This window comes from Nicotiana tabacum, chromosome 22 (genome assembly GCF_000715075.1).
Source record: "Nicotiana tabacum cultivar K326 chromosome 22, ASM71507v2, whole genome shotgun sequence".
NCBI classification, from domain to species: domain Eukaryota; kingdom Viridiplantae; phylum Streptophyta; class Magnoliopsida; order Solanales; family Solanaceae; genus Nicotiana; species Nicotiana tabacum.
In genome coordinates, this window is record NC_134101.1 from 229,111,660 (window position 1) to 229,129,076 (window position 17,417).

Here is a 17,417-nt window from a genome sequence, read left to right on the forward strand (position 1 = left end):
TAGTATAAATTAGCTAAAAAATATGATGTCTTTAAGATCTTCATAAGACATAAGTAGCATGAAATTAATATTATTCGCTATTAGTCGTATTGTATATTTATAAATTTATCTCGTACTTTACTTTTTTTGTTTTCTATTTTTTTCACTTTTTTTTTTAGTTGGGGCTTTAGATGTGAAATGTGTATGTAAAAACTAGTAAAATAATAAAAAGAGTATTACGTAAAGGAGGAAATTCAAAATAACAAGGGTAAAATATTATACAATATAAAGGGGGAGAATGATAATTATTTAAAGTTAAGGGCGAGTTTGATTTTTAACGCAATTTTGAAGCGAAAAAGCGTTTTGTACTTCAGACTCTCTCTACTCATAAATTGTACATAGTTGTTACCCAAAATTAGGGCGCACCGAGATAGAGCAGAGCACCAAATTGAAGATGACGAGAATTCCTCTGCTGCGTTACTCTTCCAATGGTATTTTCTTTGCTATTTCCCGTTCTGGTTCGGCATTTACCATCAGAGATTATTCTTCTTCTCATACCAATATTGAGAATGTCAATTGTTTAGATGATGCTTTGAGTCTCTTCCGTCGAATGGTCAGAACTCAGCCTCTTCCTTCTGTTTTTAGCTTCTCCAAATTACTAAAGACTATGGTAAATATGAAGCATTACTCTTCTGTTCTTTCCCTTTTTCGACAAATGCTGAAATCTAATATCCCAATTAGTGATTCCATCTTGAATATAGCGATTAACAATTATTGCCTAATGCATTGTTCTGACTGCGGATTTTCAGTATTAGCCATTTACTTGAAGAATGGCATTCCATTTGATGTTATCACATTCAACACCTTACTAAGGGGACTCTTTGCTGAAAATAAAATCAAAGATGCTGTTAACTTGTTCAAAAAGTTGGTGAGAGAGAATATCTGTGAGCATGATGAAGTCATTTATTTGACAGTCATGAATGGGCTTAGCAAAAGGGGCCATACCAAAAAAACTTTCAATTTGCTAAGAGTAATGGAACAAGGAAGCATCAAGCCAGACACAAGAATCTATAGCGTTGTTATAGATGCTCTTTGCAAGGATAGAATGTTGGATGCTGCAATTAGCCTTTTCGAAGAGATGAAACAAAAAGGCATTCCTCTGGATGTTATCGCATATAATTCATTGATTGATGGTTGTTGTAAGCTTGGTCAGTGGGAAAAGGTTAGGACTTTGTTCTCTGAAATGGTAAATCTTACTATTTATCCAAATGTGCACACCTTGACTATAGTGATAGATGGACTTTGCAAAGAAGGGAAAGTTGAAGATGCTGAGGAGGTAATGAGACACATGAATGGAAAAGGTGTGGAGCCAGATGTGGTCACTTACACTGTGATAATTGATGGATATTGCTTGCGCGGTCAAATGGATAAAGCAAGGAGACTTTTCGATTCCATGATTGATAAGAGCATTAAGCCCACCATTATTAGCTATAACATATTAATAAATGGATATTGTAAGAAAAAGAAATTGGATGAGGCCATGCATTTGTTTCATGAAATTTCTCGAAATGGATTGAAACCTAGCATTGTTACCTACAATACTATCTTTCGAGGTCTATTTGAAGTTGGAAGAACCGGCATTGTGCAAAAATTCTTTGCTGATATGCTTTCTATGGGGCTCATACCCGATTTATGCACTAATCGCATTTTGCTCCGTGGTTATTTTCAGAATGGACTTGTTGAAAAAGCTATGTCTCTATTTCATGAGTTGGAAAAAAAGAGAGAAGATATTGATATTGAACTTTACACTGTTATTATTGACGGATTGTGCAAAAATGGTCAGCTCGACAAAGCTCATGCTATTTTTGAGAAGCTTTCTTTGATTGGATTGTTTCCTAATGTGATCACATACACTACAATAATAAATGGACTATGTCTAGAAGGGTTGTTGGATGAAGCTAAAGATATGCTAAGAAAAATGGAGCACAATGGTTGTTCGCCAAACAACTGCACTTACAATGTTATTGTGCAAGGATTTCTCAAGTGTGGCAAAATTAGTGAAATGAACACTTTTTTAAAGGAAATGAGTGGAAGGGACTTCTCGTTTGATGCAAGTTCTGTAGAGTTACTAATAGACGTTTCAGCAAAGGATCCTTCTTTGCTTAACATGATACCACAGTTTCACACGGGAAGTTAGAAGTAAATATTTATTTCACTTGTTATCAATATGATGTAATTTCCTTTTACCTTGGCCAAAGAAATCGCATCCAATGGAATGTCAAAAGGTGAAAGCATGGCAATTAAACATGCTTAAGCTTTCCAAGCTAGCTTGTTTAAGAGGTACACCTGTTCTGATTTTTAATTCTTTTGCTGCTCTGCTTTTTGTTCTGGATCATATTTTACTGTAATCTTAATATGAGAAGTAACATGAGTTTTCTTATGTGTGCACATTATAAGTCTAGGATTAGCATTTTCAGTGGTATTAGTTATCTTCAAGTATTATCATTTTCTGACTTTTTGAATATCAATAACAATTTCCTGTAACTTAGAATTTGCTGTAGAAACATTATTCTTGATAGTTTCTAAGGTCTTGATTACATCAATCATAATTGTGACAATAGAGCTGATGTAACACCATTGAGAACTCCAGCTCAGCTGAGAAGCTAAGAGAGTGACTAAATCTTTTCTTGAAATTCTTCCTGGATTTACGACATCCGGGATTCCATCCATCGATGAAATTTCTGACAGAATCAAGAAGATGCTTGCAGGATACCGATATACTTTGGTTAAACCATGATTGTGGCCTCACGACTCGCAAGTATACTGAAGTTAAGTCGTGCTCTCAGCAGCGGCTGGTGAATTGTTCAATGGTCCTCCTGGAGCATACTGGACTGCAGAGGAAGCAGAAGCAGAAGATTCTGTTGCACATCTTGCATTAATGACAGTGGCAACAGTTTCCTTGCAAAAGGTAAAACACTTCATCATCTAATAGTCAACCTGTCTTGTTTATCTCTACTGTATCTGATTTATATTACTTGTTGTTTTGACAAATAGAAATCTTTTCTATAATATTTGACGTTTTAGAAAATCGAGAAGCATTTTATCACTGTTTCTCCACATTCATCCTTTCTACTCAGGTTGTGGATTGTTAATTAAGCGAGACGTTTAAGAGAGATAAAGGATAGTTCAAACAAATAAATGTCTTTCTTGAAGGGTATGCAAAAACCTTGGAAACAGCTAATTCGGACCCTAGGTACTAGTTTTTTCTTTTTCTATTTCGGAAATTGACACGGAAAACTTGTTAGATTCCTGGGTTAAGTATTGTGTAATTGAGTGATGAAGAGGTAAATCGTCTTCTTTTAGAAACGGGCAAAAGAAAATGCTGCCAACGTTGCTTATATAACTTTAACAAAAATTTAAGCTAATAGCTAATACTGTTCTTTACTTTCGACATTCTTTTGACATCTTTTCCCATTTCTGGCAACTGTTTCCCTTGGACTTGGAAGATGAAATCTCCAAAACCAAACCTTTCATGGAAACTATGGAAGCTAAATCTCCAAAACAGTCCACAGGTGCAGAAATGGTTACTGCATCTTTTGAGAAGTCACCTTCTTCAGTGGAATCATTGTGCAATCTGCCTAGAGGAACTAAATCCTTTGCTGCAACGACACCATCACATCTCTCTCTCTCCCTCTTATCATGTGGAAAATCTAATTAGCTGCTCCATACAATACAAACTTTACCTGCTAAGATTGAGCTTATTTTACTAACATTGCCAAGTCAGATAATCTTTCTACACTTGTACTGGTGACAAGTAATTTCATAATGTACTTTCCTATAGTTTTGGATTAGAAATCCAATAAACAATGATCATCAGAGTACATACTCTACTAAATAGCTGCTCAACCATGTAGTTTATCTCTTATTAATTTATCTCTCTCCCTCTTTTATTTCCTTTTGTTTTTAGCAAATGAAGGATGCTGTTATGGCATTTGGCGAAGAGCTCTAGCACTACTTAATTACAGGACATGTCGCTGATGTCTTTGGATTTGACAAAATCTTGTCATATTTTAGTTGACTAAATGACATGCCCGAGTATTCTTCTTCTTCCTTAACTGCTGCATTGAGGGTTACAGGCCTGAAGTGCAGAGATATTCTGCTTCTTGGTCCAATTTTCCCTTCTATCGTAACTTGTTATGCTTTATCTGTCGTGTTAACTGAGCATACATGAGATGCAGATCATTTCACCTTATTAGAATATATGTTTTATTTCAAATGATTAGATAGTGGTGACATAGAGTCACAATACCAAGAACTAAAACAGCAGCAGCAGGAGTCATTTTGTCGCTTTCCTTTAGCATCTCGCGTTGCAGCCTACTCACTAGCATTCCTCTATTCATTTTCAGATTCACTGTAAGAACTTGCTCTCTCTCCTTCTGATGAAGTGCCACTTGTACACTTTTCCCGGGCGGGTAAGGTCTGCTACATACTACCCTCCCAGACCCCACTTGTGGGATTTTACTGGGTTGTTGTTGTTGTTATAAAATGTAACTTAAATATATACTTAATATGCATTATATTATTACAAAAATCTTAAATTTTTTGATAAATTTATAAAAAGGACCATTCTATTTATAATTTTAAAATTTAAGTTGTAATTTATAATAAGGTATATAATAATTTAATTATAGGTTCATAAAAAGTCATATAATTTTTTTTTAAAGTTTTAGAAATTTTAGTTGAGATGATCATTAACTATTTACAATATACAAGGAGTATTAATTTAACTAAGGGAGAAGAAAATAATGAAAGAGTTAGGGAGCGTCACCGAACCAATTAACATATGAAGTATAATAAAAATTTTGAGTAGAGTCGAGGAGTCCATTAAAATTGAAGTTTTTGAGTACTCGGATTGTAAAATATTTATTCTTACACACATTTAAAAGAGTTTATAGGAATATCAAGCCTTAGTATGATGAATAAATTAACTTGATAGAAGGTCCAACATATCAAATGAGTAGCTAAGTTTGTGACACAAACTTTCAAGAAATAAAATTGACTTGTAATAAAAAGAGTGCAAAGCATAGGGTAGAATTGGGGCTTGGCTTGGGGCTTTCATGTAATTACAATGCTGCTTCAATTGAATTGAAAAAATCGATATCTTACTTAAATGTTTGTCTAAGAGTAATTAAAGTTTAATTTTCAATGAAGAACAAATATATGAAAAGAACCAGTTTAAACAAGGCATGCACTAATTACCATAATGAAATAAACACTAGATAAATTTACTTATATCGATTTGATTTATCTTTTCTTAAATAATGGAATAACATTTAATTTTAGCAAAAAATAGTATATTAATTGAGATTAATTAAATCTTAATATCATGGGTGAGAGTGAAAGGAAAAAATACAAAAGAAGAATGAGGATGAATAGGAGAAAAAAGAGTTATAGTCGATTAATTGTAAGAGTACAAATGGTAGCGCGTGTAGATAGACTGCAAGGCTAACATACATTGTCGACATGTTCAAATACCAAAAGTTTCTTCTCATTCTTATAGTAAAAAGCCACAACAAGAAATAAGTTCTTGTAGTTCAATTTGTAAAGTATTCTCATATATCCACAAAAATCTTTCTTGCCCGCTTTGTTCATATAAATAATTTAAAATGTTATAATGATTATCAAACATACATAGTATAAATTAGCTAAAAAAACGTGATGTCTTTAATATCTTCATAAGACATAAGTAACGTGAAATTAATATTGTTCGCTATTACTCGTATTATATATTTATAAATCTATCTCGTACTTTAATTTTTCAGTTTTTTGTTTTTTATCTCTTTTTTTAGCTGGGGCTTTAGGTATGAAATACGTATGTAGAAACTAGTAAAATAATAAAAAGAGTATTACATAAAGGAGGAAATTCAAAATAACTAGGGTAAAATATTATACAATATAAAGGGGGAGAATGATAATTATTTAAAGTTAAGGGCGAGTAAAATAGGTTGTGAATTATCCATCATACTCACTCAATTCTCAATCGAGAATTTATCTTGCTTCTTCCTTATTTATAGTTAGCTAATCATTACTTTTTTCCTACGATCATTACTTATTATTATTATTATTATTATTATTATTATTAATTCTTCTCTCCAATCTTTCAAACCTGTTATATTTATTATTTAATTTTACTGATTCATGTATCCTCTAAATAAATAGAGGTAGACTTGTTTAGTCATGGGGAAATATTTCACATTGTTGAAATAGTTTCTTAGGACAGTGGCCAGCACGACTCAAGCCAATTCGTGCATTTCTACTCACTAATACTATTATTGCGGTATTGTTGTTATTTTTCCGTGTCATTTCCCTACATGTTCTACCACTAATTACACATTAATTCATCCATTATTCCATATTCTTCATGATTTTATAATTTATTACCCCATTTTCTTCCAATTTAATACGAGAAAGAATTCCTACACCTATAAATAGGAGTGTTTCTTTCATAATGTGTTATGAAAAAAATTGTATAGTGCTAAAAAAAGCCAGGTTAAAGTTGTGAAAAAAGAAGAAGAAGAATAGATTTTTACTTTTGTTGAAGGAAGGTTTTTATCTTGATGGAGCTTTAGACTCAACAACTTATCCAGAGTTTGTTCGAATCATACGACGTGATCGGGCTATTGTATCCTGGGGAGACAATTCAAGAGGATTACCGCTGGACCAGTAGAGACTTTGCTGCAGTTAGAGCCGTCAAAATGGGCTTGGCCCGTGAGGCCAGCCCAACCTAGCCCGCTATTTGGGTAGGGCTGGGTTGGGATTTTTTAGCCCATTTAAAAGTGAGGCTTATAAGCCCAACCCCTAGTCAGCCCGGTGGCCCTTGAGGCTTGACCGAGGTTGGGCCTGAGCTGGCCCGTGGGCCAAAAATTAATTAAATTCAAATTTAAATATTTAAAAAATTAAAAACTAAAAAAAATATTAACTATAATCCCAATTTTCCAAACTTATATTACTCATTTTATCCTTCCATATCAACTAGAATTTATATTTTTGATATGCATGTAACATGACAAGATTAGTTTTTATTCTGCTTAATTAACAACGAACTAGAAAAGTTTTAAATGGCCAATAATATTTTTTTTCAAAAGAAAATATTACTTTAAGTGGCCAATGATCAGTTTGGTTACTTTAATATATTATTAATTATTAAATTTCTCTTCAGTATAGTAAAAGGTAAAGTTTTAATACCCAAAGAAAATTGACAACACTAGCAAATTTCATAAATTTTAAAAATTTTATGGACTATAATGATGAAATTAACAAATAATGTTAAACCTAAATTATAAAACCTTAACATATAAACTTATTGAAGCAATTCGTGAACCTAAGAAAAGTGAAAGAAAAGTACTAAAAAATTATTCATGTAACGTTAAAAAAAAAAAACTAGAGATATAGAGAATTTGCATTTCAATTACGAGATTCCTTGTCAAATATTAAGATTCTTGTACACTCTAAATAAACAGAAGTCATTCATATGATTAAGAGATTATGTTATGAAAAATATTTAAAGATTTGAAGAAATATTTTTTCCTAAAATAAATTGAAGGGCCCGCCCGCCCTAGCCCGCAGCCCTCTTAGGGTTGGGCTGGCCATTTTAAGGCCCATATAGATGGAGGGTCGGGCCGCCCTAGCCCACCAAATTTAAAAGCCCATGAGGCTTGGGCTGGGCTAGCCTGTTTTGACAGCTCTAGCTGCAGTGGGCTTGAATCTCCTTAAAGAGAGCGAGATATCTGCACCTCACCTTAAAATATTTTATTTTCTCCATTTTATTTTTCAACTATAATTGTATTTTCACTAACACTTTTTCTACACAACGAAAGAATCGCCTGAATTCATCACCATAAAAATTGCCCCAAGTCGAATTTTAAATTTCTTGAAAATCAAGTTAGAATTCACGAACTAAGTATCTTTTATCCTTGTGTGGTTATTAAAGAGGAAGAAGGGAGTAGTGTTTAATCTTCTTGTGGGTCGGAGAAGAAAGAAAATTTGTGCTTAGGTATTGTAAAAGAGAAGTTAGGATTACTCAAAGAAAAACTAATCAACCCCCACCACTATTTAACCTTGTGTGGTGGTTTTATTTTTGAGTAACTTCCCTTTAGCCTTATCTTTTCTAACAGGTCGGGCCAATCCATATGGACGATCCATGACCCAATATCCAACACATACTGTATTTGTTTATCAAACCCTATGTAAACATGCACATTAGAAATAAAGGCTTCAATCTAACTCATGCTAGAAATATTTGAGGAATTTGATGCTTAAATAACATTGCCACAATGAATTATTCCATCCGTCTCAAATTATCTGTCATGTTTCTCTTTTACACGGCCCTTACAAAACATTAATTATAAGGATTTTTTTGACTATTTTACCCTTATTTATGCTTCAAAATATAATCTATCTTCATTAAATATTTATTTTAGTTATGTGTCATCTTCAACTTCAAGAACAATTACTACTAAGGGTAAAATAAGAAATAAACAATAATGTTGTCTTGAATTTCTAAAATAACAAATAATTTAAGACAACTATTTTTAGAAACCACGACAGATAATTTGAGATGGAGGGACTAAATCATTTTTCCCAACATGTCTCGCATAGTTAATAACTATTTAAAAAGATATTTTTGTGAGTCTATTCTTGGTTCTTGCAGTTGCTCTTTTAGCTCTTTAACGAATTCCCCATAGTGTTTGCCTATGTCAACTAGCTTGGTGGGCCCGGAATGCCCGACAACTCAATTTATCCGGTAAACTACTAGGAGCTCATGTAGCCATAGTGGATTAATCATATTCTGGGTTGCGGATTCCACATGCTGTCTAGCAGAGATGTGATTATTTGAAGTGAATTCTCTTTTTGTAGTGGATGCCGAACCTGCTGTATTGATTCTTTTTCAATATGATGTGATATGTTCAAGATCAAAGATGTCTTCGTTCTTGATGCTAGCATTTAAATAGGGACAAACTCTAGCACCTCTTAGCGAGATGGCCAGGATGCTTTGGTTTATCGGATCGATCGCAGTGGTCAAGTGCTAAATAAATAAGTGCGCTGTAGATTGTGATGTTTTGCTGTCCCATAGTACTAAAAAAACATCTAATAGCATGATGAGAGCTCTTAAAGAAGGTTTTATTGTAGACACGTCTTGATCTAGTAATGCTGAAGTTTTCGTGTAAAAATAGCACGGGCTAACCAGTTTTCGGACTGATCATTAAAAAAAAGCCAGCATTTGCAAAGTCATTGAAAAATAACCACTATTTTACTGCAACACAGAAAGTTCCAACATAATATACTGGAGATCGGTGCACCTGTGTATGAACTTCCAGCATATTATGCTGGAACTTCAACACGCTGTAAGTTCCGGTATAATATACCGGAGATTAGAGCACCGGTGCTCCAATCTCCAGTATATTATGCTGGACCTGTATATTATACTGGATACTGGAGTTTCAGTATATTATACTGGAATTGCAGTATATTATACTGGAGTATATTTCCAAATTTTGAACAGTGTTTTCATTCAGATTTATCTTTACATGAAAAGTGGCTAAATTTCGATTACTTTTGAAACTGTGACTATTTTTGAAATACCACTTGTAAATCTGGCTATTTTTGAATTTCTCTCAGTTTTCACTTACTCAAATGCTAGCAATGCTAGTATTCTGATGAAGACATCTTTGATCTATCACATTGTTGGATTGATGTAAAAGAGTCTATTCTTGATATTGGTAGATCACAAAAAGTTAGTCATTTTCTTATAATGGTGTTCGGGCCAGCTTGTGTGCGCCTCGACTAATTTCGTGAGGTACTTCCTACCTTTCGACAACACAAGTTTCCGGTAACATAGAATTGGAACACTTTCTAGTGGTGTTCTGTTTCTCCTGGTGCCCTTTTGGATTAGCTAGAATGAAACTATCCAGAAGCAATGGCTTCAGTTGTTTGTCATCTTGATTCGTAGTGTCTATATGGTGTAAACTGTCTTAAGCAGATAACAAAAACAAGTGAGGGTTGGTTGCTCAGTTGGTAAAGCACCTCCACCCACAACCGTTAGGTCTTGGATTCGAGTCACGCCGGAGGGAAGTGTGAAAACAGTACAAATCCTCCTAACTTGGGAAGGAATTTAAAAAAAGAAAAAAAATAACAAAACATAAAATAGGATAGAAATGTACTGTTTATAACAGGAAGGATCCCCTCCCAATATTGTTTCTCATTTGAGACGCCCTTAAGCCCTGAAGCTCGGAGAAGTTCAATTTTAGGTTGCCTCTCAAAATAGACAAGGCACTAAAGTGTGCGCCTTATCATCCAAAAGTTCTTCATCCATCCAAGTTAATAATTCTTGATGAAACGGTTAAGTTGCTGTATGGCCAAGTAAGAGGTAACAGTCAAAGTTATGGAAGTAGTTCTTTCTAGACATGTACGCACTGAATTTTTTTTTTCCTTCTAAACTTTATGCATAGCAGGAGTTTAACGCATCAAACTGTTAAACGTAAGTGTTGCACTCACCTCACCGTACCTCTGTAGACCGCTATTTACCTCCCTCCCCCAATCTCTTTCCAAGTCGCTCAACTGGAGCAAATTCTGGCCAATCTAACGCACGTATGGCCAAAAACACCAAAAAGAAAGGGAAAATGATATTGTATAACGACTCTCAAAATCAGCCTATTTGCCTGTTTCCCTTTGTGTGTAGCCCCACTCTGATCCCTCCTCAACCCCTATTACCTTTTAACTGGAGGAGGAAGGGAGGTGGGGAGTTACACTTTTTTCTTTTTCTTGGACTTGTCACTTAGGAAGAATATATATTTCAATGAAAGCCCATGTTTTGGCTTGTGAGAATCAACCATCACATTTGATCTAGCCACCAGACTCAGTTTTGGGACAAAAGTAGAGCATAACTGGAAGACTATGTACCAAATGTAACTTACACAAAACTAGAGCATAACCAAAGGCATACAGTGGCGAATCACAGACTAGAAGGATTTGTTCAGAGGCACATAACACATCCGAATTTAATTCTACAAACTGTACCAAAAGTTCCTTGGTAACCGACGTTTGATCCATTCCATTCCAACATTACAAACTCATGCCAAGATGAAAATCAATGAACAACTGGCTTTAATGGATGTGCTCTAAGTTTCGACATATCCAAGTTTGCGTCTAACTCTTCATCCAATTCCCCAACAACACTTCTGCAACAATGAAGGAAAAGAACCTCATAAGGAATACATTCTCATTGTTTGCTAATCACTATAAGCAACACATGTCCATTTTTTTAGTATATGACGGGGAAGCAAACAAAATACGTACATGTTGTCCCCTCTTATGATATAAAGACCTAAGACGAGCTGCTGTACACCTTCCTGCATATAAAAAGTAGCACTCAGTATATCGAGGATTAACGAATTAACAACTGTATGAACGAGAAAGAAGGCAAAAGGGATACTTCAGAAAAAACAGAATCAAAGTAAAAATATGGATATCCAACAACAAACACTGTTCCAATCTGAGCATCTATGTTTCACCTCTATGGGGCTGATAGCAGGTACATCCAAGTTGCGTATAAAAAAAATTGTGTGTGTGTGGTGGGGGGGGGGGGGGGGGTTGATTCGATTTCGGCAGAGGAACATATTATGATATCCAACCCAATTTTCTAATTAAGCAAAATAGCAGATTCATTAGTCTCCTAACCATAAAGGAGTTTACTCAAAATAGCAGTGAACAGATAAATTCATTCCAGTAAACTACAGGCATCTCTACCTTCACAAGGTAGGGGTATGGATTGCATACAAACTACCCTACCCAGGCCCCACTTGTGGAAATATACTGGGTATGTTATTGTTGTTGTAAACTACAAGATGGTCTAGCCCCCTCTGTTTTGCCAACGGTCATGTCTAGAAAGCATGTTCGGTTTGTACTTTGTAGGCACATTCCATGAGACAAATTCAAACTTAGATACAGTATAGTGCTAGGAACTCTAGCTTATAATTCACAGCTGAAGGTACCACCTGTAGCAGCAATGCTGGAATTGACATATAACAATTAAACAAATTCTAGTGGACACCGTGCACCAACTGCAAGCAGTAATTAGCAGAATAAATATATATTGGATAACACTTTTCATGGTTGCTCTAATAAGGAATCACTATGCCATGAGATGTTTAGAGATTATTGAAATCTAAATGGGTTTAACAAAGACCTTTGTTGAATACACCCTCTCATGAGATTCATCGAGAATCAAATTTGTAGCCTGGTCAAATCCTCTCAAAACTCCCTGGACAAAGAACCAACTGGTCAGCAAAATAACAGTCTTCTCTCTAAGATTTACAAAAACAGGGAAATGAATACAACTCACCACTATATTTCGCCCATCGTTTGTAATAACTGAGATGGTTTCTGGAACACCAAAAGAAAGAAAACAAAGAGTGTTATTCTATTAAAATACGGGCTAATTTCTGGACAAAAATATGTGTTAATTTCGTAAAGAAAACAAATAGAAGTAATAAGAGAATACATACGATCGACAAGAGACTCAAGCCCAGGTCCACTAGCCATGTTGCCAAATCAGAAGCAATTTACTTGTCAGATCTTACAGTAGACTGATGCTTAAACCTACAAAAGTCACAAAGCAAAAAACGCTAATGATAAGAAGGTGGCCATCGAAGTGCTGTGTACCAAATAATTAGCAGTCTAAGAAACTTGGGGCTAGGCATTTAGGACTCGTTTGGCCATAGATTTTGCCAAAATAAATTTGGATTTTATTTGGCAAACACATGTTTGGCCATAAATTTTGCCTATATTTTGGCAAAATTCCAAATCCCAATATTTACACACACTAATAATATACATTTTTTCCAGAATAAATTTGGAAAATATGTTTTGAAAACGCATGCCCAAACACATTTTCATCTTCAAACCAAACTTCAGCCAAATCAGATTTTTCGAAACAAATTTGGGAATCTATGGCCAATCGCTAGCTTAGCCAGTCGGCTGGCATGATATGACTCACTGAACAAATCAATCAAAGAGGCATGTAAGCTCACTTTTTGTGTATCATAGAATATTAACCTTCATTCTCATGACAAAATGCACCCAAAAACAAACAAAAGTTCCCAAACTCTTTTGTATCATCAGATATCTCAATCTCCTTTGCTTCTCTTTTTGCTAATTATCATTTCAATTTAGATAGTTTTTTCCCCAGCTTCAATTAGACAATAACCCAACACTTTAAAATGAAAGATGAAGGCTAAACTGCACTCTGTAAAAGCCATATCTAAACCCTGCTGAGATACAAATCAAGAATGCATGTTACAAACTACTATTCTTTTGTGATTTCAACTGTCATTACAAGATCTGAAAGTGCGGTGGATATAATATAAAATGTATAATTATATATATATATATATATATATATATATATATATATATATATATATATATATATATATATATATATATATATATAAAAGAAAAAAAAAATACAAATCGATTCATGAAAAACGTCGAGAAGTTCGCTGCAGAGAAGACGACAGAGGAGCACAAGTTTAGTGTTTAGGGCATATATAGCAGAAATGGTGGGCAAGGTAGTAGCGGGTCGAATTTGGATCGATCTGATTCTAGTTTATCCAGCCCACTAAAATGAATATGGGCCTGGGCTAAAATCTTTCGATTTAAATTGGGCCAAGTGCATCATAGCCACTTTTGGGGCTGCTATTTAAACCTAAGTCACTATTTAATAACTACTCCCTCCGGTCCAAAATAAGTTATTTTTTGGCCTTTTTTTGTGGTCCAAAATAAGTGATTTTTTTAGATTTCAATAATGAATTAATTATTTTTTTCTTACATTGCTCTTGAAGTAAATAGTGTTGGAGTATGTGTTAATATGGTCGATTTCATTGCTAATTAATGTTAAAAGGTAGATTTCTTAATACGTGTGAAAATAACTAAAAAATTACGTATTTTGGACCGGACGGAGTATTTAAATTTAAACCACTTTCATTACTACCAACCGGTGGAAAAACAGAAGAAAAATTTGAAATTGCTTGAGTAATGAATGAATTTAATAAATTGAGTTCTTTTTGTCGATGAGGTGATTTGTTTATCCATCTGCGCTTGATTAATCTACTTAGGCGAAGGGGCGTATATGTCACCTTAGGGTTTAGGCGAATCACACATCAAAATGAGACAGAAAAGTAAAAAGCTTTAGAAAGGATGAATAAGTTCACATGATATGCATACTTTTGGGGCTCGATGTAGCGTAACTCGAAAGACAAATAGTGCGGGCCTAGGTCCAAAGCGGAGCGATGCAAAATAGGTTCTTTTCTTTCTATTTTGTCTTCAAAATCCATTTTTTGTTTTAGATTTCTGAAATAAAATAAATAGGAAATAGCTGATTAAACAATGAAAACAAAAAATTTGGGAACTCTATTCCTTAATTGAGTTTAGAGTCTTAGTTTTTTTTATTTAACCTGGGACTTTCCCATATTTTATGCTCCTTCAATATGATGGTGGGGCAAACCCTAAAAACTTAGAGGCGCCCTATTTGGTTGCCCCCATTTAACATGTACCTACTTTTTTATTTTTTAAAACTTATACCCACTGTTTAAACAAATCTTTCTTCTTCCTCCTCCTCCTCCTCCTCCTCTTCTTCTTCTTCTTCTTCTTCGAGTAATAGTGATTTTATATAGTGTTTGTGAATATATTTTAAGGTAGTTTATGATGTTTTACAGTAGTGAGCTGTTGTTGTGCTTTTTTTTTTCTATTGCTTAGGGGTTTTTTCTCTCTTAATTGTAAAATGTGTTTGTTAGATTTATTATTGTTTTGACGTATTGATGATTGGGGTTTGTTCTTGATGATATTTGGATGTTATATTTCGAATTTGAGCTTATTTGGAATAGATTTAGGTACTAAATCGTATATTGGATTGTTAAAATTCGAAGAACCAATTTCTGTTTCTGGGCAATTTGCACTTCAGGCCTATTTGGCCTTAAGTGCATGAAAACGTTGGTTGCACTTCAAACCTTTTGGACTTAAGTCATCTGAAGTGCAATTTTTCGCTTCAGACTTATTGGCCTTAAGTGTAGGGAAACATGTGTGGCACTTCAGACTTTTTGGCCTTAAGTGCATCTGAAGTGTAATTTTTCACTTCAGACTTACTGGTCTTAAATGCAAAACTATTGGTTTCACTTCAAATTTATTTGATCTTAAGTGCATCGGAACTAGACTAATTTATTTTTAAATTCAGGCCCGATAAGTCTGAAGTTGATTGTAGAGTGGATAGGCTTGTAAAGTTTTTTTGTAAAGTGGATATAAGTTCAATTGTGACTCTAAAACTAGATATAGATACAAAAGTTCAGCGCTCAAAACGAATAATATGTGCCATGAGTTTGGGTTATGACAAATTTGAAAAGTTTTAACTTTCAAATAATGAGTTAATTTGATTTTATGATCGATGTTGAGCGAGTTCATAATGACTACACCGTCGAATCTTGATTTGGTGAATTGAAGTTAGGCTTAGGTGTAATAGGGCTTCTATTTTTTATTTTTTTTTAGTTTCCCACCCAATGTCACTTACCTGTATTGGAGCCTGATTATATTCGAATTCGCGCCGCGTAGAGCCCCATTTGGGGGGAGTGCTCCCTACCAAGGATTTTTCTATACTCAAGGCTTGAACCCGAGACCTCTGATTAAGGAAAAAACAGTCTCATCCACTGCACCATATCCTTTGGTGGTATATGACTTCTAGTTATTGCACTCTAATTGTATATTGCGATGCTCTTTTTGTGGACAATTGATTTCTCTATCTCCGGTAGGGCTGTTCACGGTTTGACGGAAAATAGATCCAAACCGAAAACCAAACCAAACCAATTAAGTAAACCGATATTTTTTTTTATTTGGATTGGTTTTGGTTTTAAATTTTAAAAACCGATAATATTTGGTTTGGTTTTGGTTCTATTATAAAAAAATCAAAAAATAAACCGAACCAAACCGATTAATTATATACAAAATTTAATAATTATTCATATACAATATAATATCTTTTTCTAAATAATTTTAAATATTTTATGCAATTTAATTGTTATTTTGAATTTTGATTTATCCTACTTATATCTTAAAAGATTGCCTAAGCCCAAAACAATAGGAATCATGCAATTTTCTTTTCCTTAAGAGACTTTAATTCTCTAACTCTCCGCACATACTTTTGTCTAACAGAAGAGTTAAAAAAAATTCTACCATAAGAGTAAAGAAAGCAAACTCAAATTGCAGGACTACAGTGGCTAAAGCTTGAGAAAGCAAACTTTTAGTTCGTTTTTTTGTTCATTCTTTTCATATAAAGTGGTAAATAAACTTTCAGTTCCGAGAGAAATATATAAAAAAAGCATAAATTTAGCAAATTATTTTCAAATTATTATATAGTGTTGTTTCACTATTATCGACTTATTATTAGCTTACTAAGAACCGAAAAATATAATGACTCTAAATATAATTTTAAAATACCAGGTCCAAATTATTAGTACTCTAAATATAATTTTAGTACTAAAATTATATTCTTCTTAGAGTATATAATAATAACTTTCGTACTAAATAAAGTTGTTTTCTATATAAATAAAATATATTGATAAACTTATTATAGAGTACAATCCTGTATCTATATTGATTTAAATTTTTCTAGATTACACTCAAACTTTGAGCAAATTTTTCTATATTGTAGCCTGAAATATTGATTGGCATAAATTCTCGGTAATTCTGAGTGAGTTTCTAATATATCTAGCAAATTTAAACTATGTCTTGTTTTATGATTCAAAATTATTTCCCATTCTCTCTCTCTTTTTTGTATCACTCCTTCCTTTTCACTCTTAGCACTTACTTCTTTAACCTCACCCTATACGTACATATATCTATATCTATACTATATTAAAAGCACGAAGACGTTTAGCGAAATGTTGATTGAACTTTTTACCCTTCATTAAAAAAAACTACAATAGACAAAATTGTCATTTACTATTTTCCTTCAAATTATTATTTAATTATTTTTATAGTATTTCACTTAATAATTACGCATAGATTTATTAAAAGAAAGTCTTTATTCTCTTTGGTTTCTTTCCAAATATGGAGACTTGAAGAAGTCACTATAGAAGCATATCTCCAAGTAAATTTGGAGAATTGGCGAACTGAAAACATATACGTAGGTGCCTACATAGTTCTAGGAAAACTTATGATAGTCCAATTTGTTTGATATTTTGTTTTGATTTGATTTAGGTTTAGCTTTTTATTTTTGCTTTATTCTTTGTAGTATATTTTCATGAATTAATATCCAACAATATTTGACTTTCAATTTAGAATTCCGCATAAAATCTACGCTAAAGTTCTTGCTTATGTTCTCCTTACTTTTA

The 17,417-nt window shown here is 33.6% G+C and overlaps 2 protein-coding genes across 6 annotated transcripts; one reads left to right on the forward strand and one right to left on the reverse strand.

Moving 5' to 3' along the window:
• Positions 1 to 342: 342 nt before the first annotated feature.
• LOC107796154 (uncharacterized) lies at positions 343 to 4,570 on the forward strand. 5 transcript variants are annotated; one of them, XR_012705050.1, is made up of 3 exons: positions 343 to 2,319; positions 2,601 to 2,947; positions 4,386 to 4,570. XR_012705050.1 is itself a non-coding variant. In XM_016618897.2 (2 exons), the coding sequence occupies exons 1-2, from the start codon at positions 434 to 436 to the stop codon at positions 2,174 to 2,176; spliced, it is 1,650 nt and encodes a 549-aa protein (XP_016474383.2). In that variant the 5' UTR covers positions 343 to 433; the 3' UTR covers positions 2,177 to 2,435. The 5 variants fall into 5 exon arrangements, 1 of the variants encoding a protein (XP_016474383.2); XR_012705053.1 differs by having other exon boundaries at positions 2,748 to 2,947; XR_012705052.1 differs by lacking the exon at positions 4,386 to 4,570 and adding an exon at positions 3,947 to 4,252 and having other exon boundaries at positions 2,630 to 2,947.
• A 6,342-nt stretch (positions 4,571 to 10,912) lies between these two features.
• Positions 10,913 to 13,177, reverse strand: LOC107796155 (sm-like protein LSM8). Its single transcript, XM_016618899.2, has 6 exons — positions 13,068 to 13,177; positions 12,543 to 12,636; positions 12,380 to 12,420; positions 12,224 to 12,298; positions 11,335 to 11,387; positions 10,913 to 11,216 (listed from the first exon to the last, which is right to left on the reverse strand). The coding sequence occupies exons 2-6, from the start codon at positions 12,577 to 12,579 to the stop codon at positions 11,126 to 11,128; spliced, it is 297 nt and encodes a 98-aa protein (XP_016474385.1). The 5' UTR covers positions 12,580 to 12,636; positions 13,068 to 13,177; the 3' UTR covers positions 10,913 to 11,125.
• Between the last annotated feature and the right edge of the window lie 4,240 nt (positions 13,178 to 17,417).